Source organism: Haplochromis burtoni, unplaced genomic scaffold (assembly GCF_018398535.1).
Source record: "Haplochromis burtoni strain Fernald_Lab_line unplaced genomic scaffold, NCSU_Asbu1 Contig_134, whole genome shotgun sequence".
Taxonomy (NCBI): domain Eukaryota; kingdom Metazoa; phylum Chordata; class Actinopteri; order Cichliformes; family Cichlidae; genus Haplochromis; species Haplochromis burtoni.
In genome coordinates, this window is record NW_024582495.1 from 248,957 (window position 1) to 260,108 (window position 11,152).

An 11,152-nucleotide genomic window follows, 5' to 3' on the forward strand; every position below is an offset into this window, starting at 1 on the left:
TTTATTTATTTTTGTTTTTTTAAATACAGCTGCATTCAGTAACTGATTTTTTTTTCTTTCTTTTCAAAGATTCCTCTGAGCAGAGTTTCAGTACAACCAGCCAGGTAGAAATAAACGCGTGGATGGTTTTTTCAGCATCTCCCTGGAATAAAAAGCTTCTAACCTTTATAAATCTTCTTAAATTATTTTAAAAAAAAAATTAAACTGGGCTACTGATGTGGTTCTAAAAGTGAGGTCTGCAGTAAGGTCTGTACGAATTTGGACAATGACACTTTTTTTTCTGCACAACAGTGGATTTCAGTCAATATATTACTGAAGTTCAAACTTTCAGCTTTAATTCAACATTAATGCAATACTCTTATTAAATTGACTTTTTAGGAATTAGACATTTTGATACAGTTTCCCATTTTTAGAATCTAAAAAAGTAATTGGGCAAACTAACAACTTTAAATAGTTTTTTTTTTTAACACAACCTAACCATATGTCCAATTTCTAACCAGGTGTTCCAACAAGACAGCTTAGACAACTAATTTGTTCTAATTGATTCCCATTATCTTAGCACATTTCATCTGAAAATCAAGTGTTGTTCTAGCACTACAGCTTCTCAAGAAAAGGTTGCGTTAATTTCCCGTGCAAATGTCAGTCTCCTAGGAGATTAAATTTGTTATTATCATAACTTCCTAAGAACAGAGTTTGTACACACCAACAAGAGGCAGGTGTCCACGAGGCAAAAGGTCCCAGAGCGCCCAATTCCAGCACTGCAGTGCACCACCACTGGTCCCTGGTCTGAATTCAGACAGCCCGACTCTCGCACCTTGAACAGGAAGTTGAGGAAAGATGCAGGAGACTCCGGCACCCCAAAGTCGGGCCAGGTCGTGTAGTGAAAATGCAGAATCTCACGAGTCTCTTGAGTCTGCAGAGAAAGATTGGAGAGAAAACATGTAGGAGAAATGAAAAACTCAAAACAAAGTGCTGATTCCAAACTAAACCTGGATGTAGGGTAGAATACCATGTGGTGCAAATTCCTCTTTTATAAATTATCACAAGCATGACGTTCATTTTTTTTTTTTTTTAATCTGTGAATAAACAGACACTCCTTTTAATCATTAGCATGTTGGCACCACAAGTTAGTAGATGTGACAATTAAGCCAGCATCAAAGATGAAGTGCTGTTTCACCAAGTGTGAAATAGAGACTCGCTGGAGAGCCAAAAAGGAAGTGTATGTCATTTGTTGCTGTCAGTTCTTGAGTCTTACACAGAACAGTAACCAGTGGAGGAAAAATAAAAACAGAGGCTACACAGTAAAAGACCCTCGCAGAGAAAAACAACAACAACAGAGGACTAGAAGCAAAAGCAAAAGCAGCTCATTAGAAAGTAGACCATTTCTCACAGTTTCAAATATTTATAGCGCCTACAATTGCCTAAAAACAACAACAACAAAAAAAAAAAACTAGTACAGTAAATCTAGTGATCAAATCCACTACAGGGGGTATGTAAAGACAAGCCCTGTGAATTTGCCGTTTTTTTGTTAACTCTGGCCTGATTCTTCATTTCCACTTCACCGTCAGGCTTGACTTATTCTTCTTCTTTTTTTTCACTAATGATCTTGAGTATGAAAATTGTTCCTTTAAATTAAAATCTATGTTTACAAAGTTTTCACTTTTTTTAAAGTTTTCTCATTTTCACTTCAGTTCATCATCCCTTTTCTTTACACCGGTGTGCTTTTACCCAACCCTACAGTTTTACAACCAAACTCAGCAGGAAGACAACTTACACACAGATTTTCCAACTCCAGCTGACGGACGGTGTAATAAGATTTGATGTCTTCAGAGACGAGGGTGAGCTTGAAATTGGTGTCTTCGAAGATGGCATCTCTCTCCTCTCTCTCTGGCCAGTACTGGGCACACTTAATCTAAAATGACATGAAGGTACACATTACACGCTGGGTAACGGACAGCAGTGAGGTTCAAAGGTAAACAAGGTATGACGATACTAAAACATTGTGAGGACTCAAACAGCTGCTTACAGAGCCTTTCTCTATGACCCGGTTCAGCATCACTACACCACGGGTCCTCTGCTCCCACACCATTTCCCAGAAATGGCCACATGTACTTGGTAGGGGTCCCTAAAAAGGAAGTACAGCACATTTGTTATATAAAAGGCAGGAAATAATATTTTTAGTGTAACAGAACACAATAAAACAGTATCTATTTAAAGAGCTTTCCAAGGCATCTGATTATTATTATTTATTTATTTATTTTTAAGACATTTTGTCTTCAGCATAAACACTCTTGCCCTGAAATTTCCTACAGAGGGAGACTGCAGTATGTTTACCCTTTGCGTAACTTCTTTGGATCAAAAACTGATCTAATCTACATTATAAACTCCTAAAAATAGCCTGGAAATATAGACGCAATTTTGAGTGCTGTTTGTAAATACATAACATTGTATAAGCTCTGTGTATTACAAACAAATTGTGTGGTAATACACTTTGTTGTAATTGCATGGCTGGGAGAGGAAACATGATCACTCCTGTCTAATACACTTCTTTGAATGTTGCCAAATCAGCTTTGACCCAAAGCCACCAAAGCTACCCTCTCCATTATCAGCTCAAAGATGCCAGCTGCAGATCAGTTCAGTCCCAGTTCCTGCTCAGTTCCTTCTGCCTTGTCACCAGTTCATTGTCTGTCCGGCATTAGTACCAGCAGGGATCATCCCCAAGCTTTGCCCTGTGCTTTGACTTGGACACTTTGGGTCTTTACATTTGCCCATTTCCAATGTGTGCACTATGAAATGTGGAGCATTTACCAGCTTAATATATTGGTATTGTTAGTAAATAACTGACAAAATTTGCTTCACAAAGTGCTTTAAAAGTTTTGCTTTCTCAGTGCGAGAAGGAATAAAGACATTTTAAATGCTTTTGGCAACTGATTTAGCTTTATGTGGGTTTTTTTTTTTTTTTAAATCAATCTTCAATGAGCTTTGTTTCTCTCTCTATGGTTACGAGCTGTGGGTAGTAGATCAAAAAGGCAGAAAGTCAAAGCTCTAAAGGATGTCTGGGCTCAGCCTCAGAGACAGTATAAAGAGAGTGGTTATGCAGGAGGGGCTCAGGGTAGAGCCAGTGCTCCTCAGGCAACTGACCAGGAGTTCTCCTGGCACCTCATAGGGGAGTTGTTCCAGGCAGGTCCTCCAGGGTGAAGAAGCCCCAGCAAACCCAGGACACCTTTTAAAGATTGTATCCCTTGGTTGGCAATACCTCAGTGTTTGCCCAGAAGAGCGTCTGCTGACATTGCTGCCTCTTTGACTTGGAGCCGCATAAACAGCAGAACAACACAATGGTATATTCATGTCCACTTGGCTGAACCCAACAGCAGCAGGATAAAAAACAAAAACCTGAGGCACAGGACAAGTTGAATGAAGACCAAAGCAGCACTTGTGCCTGCAATTGCAACTTCATTTCAGCAAGTATAACGAGCCCTAATGTCAAAGTGTTTTCCCAGTGTCACTCTAACCAGAAGGTCGACTCATTGATGCTGAGGATGACTTAAAAGTGATAAAACATGATAAACCTCGACTGAGGTTAGAATGAGGGTGGAATGAAAAGAAACCCCTTCATCGTTTAAAAGCACAACAAACAAAAGGATTCTAAATTTATCATAAAAGCCGAATCAAAACCTCAAGAAAACGGTGTCAGCAGAAACTAAGAATTATGACCTTCATAAAGGGAGGACTTCATGCTGAGTTATTGCATTAGAGTGGCCTCGTCTTTAGCTCTGTGTGCCTAACAAACTAATAACTCATATTCATTTTAAAAATGCTGCAGACAAGGACCTAAAATAAGGCGTAACTATAAAATACAAGATATTATGGTCATTAGGCCAACCAGGAAACTATATTATCTTATACAATCAGAAAATACTGACTTAAAGGTTTGGATTTTTCTGTCATTGTCTCTCTGAATTAGAGGAAATAATGAATTTTCAGTGCTGAATCTTTTCTACACTTACCTGAGTAAGGATATAGTTCCTCCGTGCCTCTTCTACTGTTATTAGGCTGGCATTAATGTAGTCATTTGTACCTAACTGCAGACGTATTCTGCTGTGATCAACTGAGAAGAGAAAAAACAAAAAATATGAAAATATGCATATGAATTTTTTATTTATTTATTTTTTTTTTAAATGCCACAACCCACCAGGGACTAAAAATGCAGTTCTCAAACCAAAACAGCTGTAGGGAACACTTAACAAGCATCTTCATACAAACTAAAGATGTTTACTATTGTGAGATTAGCTATTTACGATTTCCAGTGAAATAACCTTTTAGGTAAAAGGTTAGCAGTATAAAAAACTTTCAGGTTCCTCATTTTCATATCTCGTAAAGGGGAATAAGAAAACCCTTGTTGGTATTTACGGTAACTATTTGCAACTTGGTCTGAGAAAAAAAAATTTGCATGGCTTATTGAGTGTGAAAAAGAGGAAACTCTGGTGTTCAGCTGTTAGTTCAGGATGTTTGTAGAAAGTTCATCGCAACCTGACTATCTGCTGAAGCTGACATGAGGCTTTCAGTTGTTGCAAAGTCTCCAGCAGTAAAAAGATTTTGAGAAGAGGTCAGCGTGACCTGTGAGAAGATAATCACGAGAGGAAGTGCACTAGACCCATTTTAAATGCCAAACTGTTATAGAAAATTAAAACAAACAAGCAAGAAAACAAAACAAACAAACAAAGACATTGATGATCAAAAAAATACATATTGGAAAAAAAATTGGTATCTTTGTGTTCTTTGAGTCACCAGCAAGAGGGAAACTTCCAGAGCTGAAAACAAAGAAGTGGTAAAAACTGCAGATCCTCTAGAGACCACCTGAGGTTGACTCTAAAAGCAAATAATTCCCACAAGACTCCCCTGTTAAAACACCCAAATTTACAGCATTAAAATATATATTTACAACTTGGTGTAGAAAAAAAAAAAAAAAAGAGGAAACTCATTCACTTAGATAAGTGAATTATTGAGTTAGCTTAGTCATTGCGTTGATTGACAAGTGTACTTACATGTAGCTGATGTACGCCTCCACTAACTGCAGTCACTGAGCTTTTTTAAATGGAGATCATTTGACTAATAACTAATGTGTGATACAAGCTAGTCACAAAGTTTGTGCTCCTTTTTGGTGAGTGTTTACTGCTACTGTATTAATTAACAGTTCATTGATGCTACTAAAAAAACAAAAAAAACAACAAAAAAAAAAACCTGTACCTGTAACCTCAGCCCTTCACCCTTTCATCCATATAAGGTCAACTCTGGCTCCCCAAAAATCATCATAGCATTATGATGGTGGCAAAACTCTAACTTTAAAGCTTCAAAATTCAGCTTTTATCCACATGCACCTTTAACATTGTGTATGGTCACCAAACTGCCAGTAAGAATTTATTTTAGATACACAGATTTATATCCTGAAGTAACAGCACAATATCCAGCACACAGCTTGTAACAGTACCAAAATTTTGGTCAAAGACACCAGTAAGTCCCAATGAGGGCAACACTGCTAATGAAATCAAGCTCACAAAAAACAGTGGCTCCTTTAAGATTTTTAAGATATATCCTCAATTCAGAAAAAAAAAAAAATTCTGTTAATATTTATGAATGAATTGTGCATCAGTATATACACTCACTTTTTATGTAAAATACAAACAAATAGGAGCCGTGTGATTATGGATAACCATATATTAATAAGATAAGCATTTCCTCTATTTCCTCTCTTTTTTGTTTCTGTGTTTGCTTTTTATTTCACCATTTATTTCAACGCTTAAAAAAATAAATGATACTAAAAGCATTGCTGGGAAAAAAAAAAAAAAACTTAATTTCCCCTTTCCCTGATCTTACCCTGTGTAGCTGTTTTTGAGACACTCAGTAATAAATTAGCTGGAAACACTACGCCAGTCAGAGTGATGCAAGGCTGTTTCTATTGCGCAACACTACCTTCACTTAACTTCAAACTGATATTACAGTTCTTGTACCTACTGAAACTCCAGCCAGCTTAGGTGTTTATATAATGCTGCATAATGCTGTGACTTCACCACAGATGTTTAAACATAAATAGGAGATTACAGACCCTTCAACACTGCGGGTAGAGTACCAAGCAAAGAGACCCACAGTGGCATTCGCTTAACCTTCAAGTATTCAAATGAGGTCGCATTATCACCCCAGCTGTATATTTATATGTGCCTTTGTGATATTTTGAATCAGAAAAAGGTTCCTACCATGACATGACATTTGCCAGTCCACAACTTTTCATAGTTTCTTACACGAATAACCCCTTTGGTGTGGCAAAGATAGTAGAAAGCTGTGTGAAAATGTGAGCATGTTGTTTTTTAAAACATAACAGTGTTTGATTTTATTGTAATTTTCCACTTCTACTTACTCACTTTAATGTTTTGCAATGAACCACAGTTCACAGAGGCAGAACAAGATTCAGAGATATCCTGAAGCACATGTGGTTTGATAACTGAGCAACCAGAGCTGGCAGGCAGGACACAAACAAATCTGCTACTTTCAGGGGCATTTGGACAACGTTTCTACTGCAGTTACCCAAATACTGTGTCCCTGTGACCAACCTCTGTCTGCATGGTGCTAGCTTTAAGAGGCAGGTGAAGTTTTAGGTAATGTATCCCTTTTACAGCAGGTTTGGTATAAATACCTGGCATAACTGTGATGCTTAAAATCACTGAAAACCCTAGTTAATTACATGAAAACATTTTCAAATATCTGCCCTAGATAAATGAAACCAGTATATGAGTATATAATGAGGTCCTAAATGTAATTTTAGTGGCTACAACACCTTGAGAGTTGTGGGAATATTTAAGTATTTCAGACTCTGCAGTCCAGCACACTGAGGCAAGCAAAGACAAACTTACACGGGCTAACGTCTCTGTATCGATTCCGAGTCTTGTTTTCAGGTGATTTGGCAACCTTACAAGGGAATTCACTCGACTGCTGCCGAATCTCCTGTAACAGAATAAAAGGAGGAAAACAAGCATTAAAGCAGAGTATTGGTGTTTTCGCAGGGGTTTTTTTTCTGTTTTGTTTAAAAAAAACAAAAGAAACATCCACTCCACATTAAAAAGCTCTGAGTGTGACTGCTGTATTCTTTAAGACAAACAAACAAATAATGATGACATTCGCTGATGACCCTTTTACAATTTCCTCTAGCTATTTCAATAATAATCAGGATTATATTTGCCTCAATACTAACACTGTCAAAAGCTTGTATTTAGACTACCCTTTCTTAGGGTGGCTAATAAAATTTTAATTTAAATGTCAATTCTCATTTCCAACTATTATGAAAACAAGAAACAACATTCATTTTCATTGTTTTTATTGTTTTATGATATATATGTTCCAAGCCCACCTCTTCTGCTTTCACCTCTTCCTAAAATGTTTAAACACGCTGTTTAGTTCAGCTGCAGGCAGTATAACTGCAAGAGAGCTAAAGAGTGGGAGAAAAAGTTTCAAGGCATAGGTAGGGGAACCAGTGGAAGGATTTTTAATGGTTGACTGTAGGGCTGGGCCATATTATACCGTTCACGGTAATACCGGTATAATGTTAGGCAACGATAGGAAAATGAAATATCGCGATAGAATATGAGTAAAACGCGCATGCGCAGTGCCTTTGTTTTCATACGCACATGGCCGATTGTTGAGTGAAACAGATGAACCAGAATTGGTTTGTAAAAATGGTGCAACTTCAGTGATGTGGAACTGGTTTGGTGTTTGTCCGTCAGATACACGACAAAGCACATTTTTTTGCAGAACATGCAAGCGGCCGTCGGACTAAGATGCTCTTAAATCTGGGAGTAATCTGGGTCCTAAACTCCGTATCTTCAGGTCAAACAACACTGCAGCATCACTGAGAGTTAAAAACTGTCTAAATTCTTTCATCTTTAATAAAACGATCAGCATTGCTGCTTTACCAGGTGTAACTATGAAGTTTAACTTCCAGGCATCCATGAAAACAAAATTTATTACATTTAACGGAGTTAGAAGTTAGCAGGAAGCTAGCGGAAGTTAGCTCGCTAGTTTCGCTAGTTACCTAAGCATGATATAGCATGTTCTGACTGAGAGATTTCTGAAAAAATTCAAACGTACAGCTCTGCTATCACTTCCAACATAAATGAAGACAGGAAACTAAACAGCAGTGACGTTTGTAGGGTTACTGAAGTTGGGCTAGCTGGTATATAATGATGTGCTACGTGATCGCTAGCGACACAGCTATGTTAGCATAACATAAACAGTGAAGCTGGAGGACGAACACTAACACTTTTCCACTTATAAAAGTTAACGTAAGGTTCCTATGGTTAGAGACAAATGCAATCGCATGGCAGGATGCTGTAAACGGACCAAACTTCAGTCAGGAGAACAACTGAGATAATCCATCCACAATACGAGGTTAGTCATTAATATACTGCAACAACATGGGAATAGAGCAGCTGCCAGAGAATTCAACATTAATGAATCAATGGTACAGAAGTGGAGGAAGCAAGAAGAATGAGTTTAATAAAGTTTGATTTATCTGACTGCTTTGTTTCGCTTAATGTGCCTTATAATCCCGTGCACCTTATGGTCCGAAAAATACGTACTGCACACTGCAGTTTAATGTTGCAAAGCACCTCTTTTTAACTTCAGTGGATATTATACATGGTTATGCTCAGGATATGTCAGCCCATTTCTACTGGAAATGCCTTTTGGTTAAACTTTCAGCAAGGAATTTGCATTTGCACTGTTACATTTTTATAAAGCTTTAATGTACATAAAAACCAGCTTCTTGTTTAAGTGAAAATAAATGGAAGGTTGTCTTTTTGCGCTAGTAATGTTGTGGAGTTGTATTTTGTCTCGCATCAATTATATCGTCGGTTATATCGTTATCGCAAATTTTCAAATATATATCGTGATAAATATTTTTGGCCATATCGCCCTGCTCTAGTTGACTGCAGCCGTTTCCAACTTTAGATCACTTAGGGCCTGTCACCCTATCTGCTTTTGGCAATGCTGAACAGTTTGCTGTCAGCTTCAGCTCTCTGTGGATCACCTTAGGCTGCGTTAACGGTTTCCCAAGAAGGCCAAACTCTATTACAGCCTTTCGCCCATCTGGACCCACAAACATCCCGTTATGGAAGCTATGGGCTTGTAGGGACCATCACCTGGTCTGGCTTTATAATCCAAAGCCCTGCCTACTGAATTTTTTTTTCTATTTTATTTGAATTATGTAACAGTTAAAGAAGATTCCATGTGAAAAAAACAACAACAACACGGTTTTAACTTCAGCCACTGCATAATGTTTGTAAATAATAGAGAGATGATTGAGATTTGACTCACTGACCAATCATAGTCCATAACCTCACGTTCCACTGTTTCAGTTTATTCAATTTTCTTCAGCAGGGATGAATAACAAGACACGAGGGAGAAAACCAAAGTCCACAACAGGTCTGATTGTTTGATCACGACTGGATTATGAATAACAATTAAGCTCCATTAAGAGCATTTCCTGGCTCAAAACGAGCCTTTGGGGTGATTACATGAAGTTCAAGTAGCAGGTCAAACTTTCTTATACGCAGAAAGAAAGAAAAAAAAAAACAGTACACTTCATATCATAAATGAGGAAGTGAATGCCTTCAACATGTTTGGCAGACAATGTACTGGCAATGTACAAAAAATATATAATGTGTTGGTAAATGTTTTGAACAGTACTTTTGCTAGTTCACAAAAAAATTCCAAAGGGGTACTTCTAATTTTAAGTTTTAGGATATGGTCTTAAAGAATTAAAATAGAAGCTGTATGTTACATATAACAGACTAATGAATCCTTTATGTCATAGTATATCGGGAGAGGGGGATTCCTGGCTCAAAGCAGGTTTCAGTTGGGGTTTTTTTTTTTGGTTTTTTTTTGGTTATTTGTTTTGTCAGTAATGTATTTTTTCTAAATTAACCCCACTGAAAACCCTTAACAATGCATTTAAATTTGAGTAAATCAAACCCCATTCAACAAAAATTACTAAATTTTATTTTATGAAAGACTAAATCTTCTTTAGAACGTGGCTTCTTTAGAAAGTTTTTACATAAAGGAAAGTTTCTACCATTATTGTGATGCATTTCCATTTGAATTGTTACCTATGGCATTTTACATCTTATGTGTATCATGGTATGGGAGTGATAAAACCGCGATACGATATTTTGGAGGTTTGTATCGTGATTTCACTCGGTTTCAGGTGTTATACCCCTATGTAATGTATTATAAACATTTATAATAACTATATTTAAGCCTCCGATTACCAGCGGAATGGAAATAGTGGACGAAACTGAGAATAAATCATTAAAAATAAGTTAGTACGTCCAAAAAAGTATGACGTCAGTCAGCGTTGAGCTGCTGCCTTTATACCCGAGCAGACGTATCAATCATCGGATAACTCCGAGCAGGAAGAACAGGCACTGAACTAAACACCAACACACTCATATAGCCGGAGAAACTATAGCTACCACCTCACTGTACGTAAGCTACACATTGGCCTAACCAGCTTCAGCTACGGTCTGATTATTTCCACCTTAATTTGCCAAGAGCTCTTACCTGATAAATGGCGTTCCAGCTGCCGTTTTCATCGATTTCCCGAAATTCAGCTTCCATCGCTGACAGTCCAGCTGCCACTCACTCTCTCGTTGTTTAGCCTCCCGATACGAACAACCAAAAGTCCCCGAAGATTAAACAAATTTCAGTCAAACTATTTCGCGCAGTAGCTGCCAACTGGTCTGCCGCTGTTTTGTAATTCTCAGTGCGGCTGCATAGATTACCGTCTCGGCCTGCTCTTAGCGGAAACACGCCGCTAACTCCTCCTCCTGCTGTAGCTGCCGTCCTTGGGTGACCAAAAAAAAGAGAGCAGAATATATTTTTTTAAGAAATAAAATTCCTCCTGCGTTTCTCTGTGTGTCACTTTGGGTTTATAAGCCCCCGTCAAATCCGGATTTCACACTTTGTTTGCTTGAGACGGCTATTTTACTATTCCTACAGCGGCAGTTGAGACCGACCAGCGGGCATGCGCGGAAGGCATCTTGTTTCTGTAGCGAAACGCGTCTGGGCGGTCTCCTCGGGGGACGCGCACGTACACTCACGTAAT

The 11,152-nt window shown here is 38.0% G+C and overlaps 1 protein-coding gene across 1 annotated transcript in view; it reads right to left on the reverse strand.

Moving 5' to 3' along the window:
* The window catches only part of ptpn1 (protein tyrosine phosphatase non-receptor type 1), a gene marked incomplete in the record, with an annotated part of 21,107 nt that extends 10,000 nt beyond the window's left edge, over positions 1 to 11,107 (reverse strand). The window contains 6 exon segments of the mRNA XM_014336231.2: positions 704 to 913; positions 1,775 to 1,912; positions 2,027 to 2,125; positions 4,008 to 4,108; positions 6,906 to 6,996; positions 10,609 to 11,107. Coding sequence (XP_014191717.1) covers positions 704 to 913; positions 1,775 to 1,912; positions 2,027 to 2,125; positions 4,008 to 4,108; positions 6,906 to 6,996; positions 10,609 to 10,665 — 696 coding nt within the window.
* Between the last annotated feature and the right edge of the window lie 45 nt (positions 11,108 to 11,152).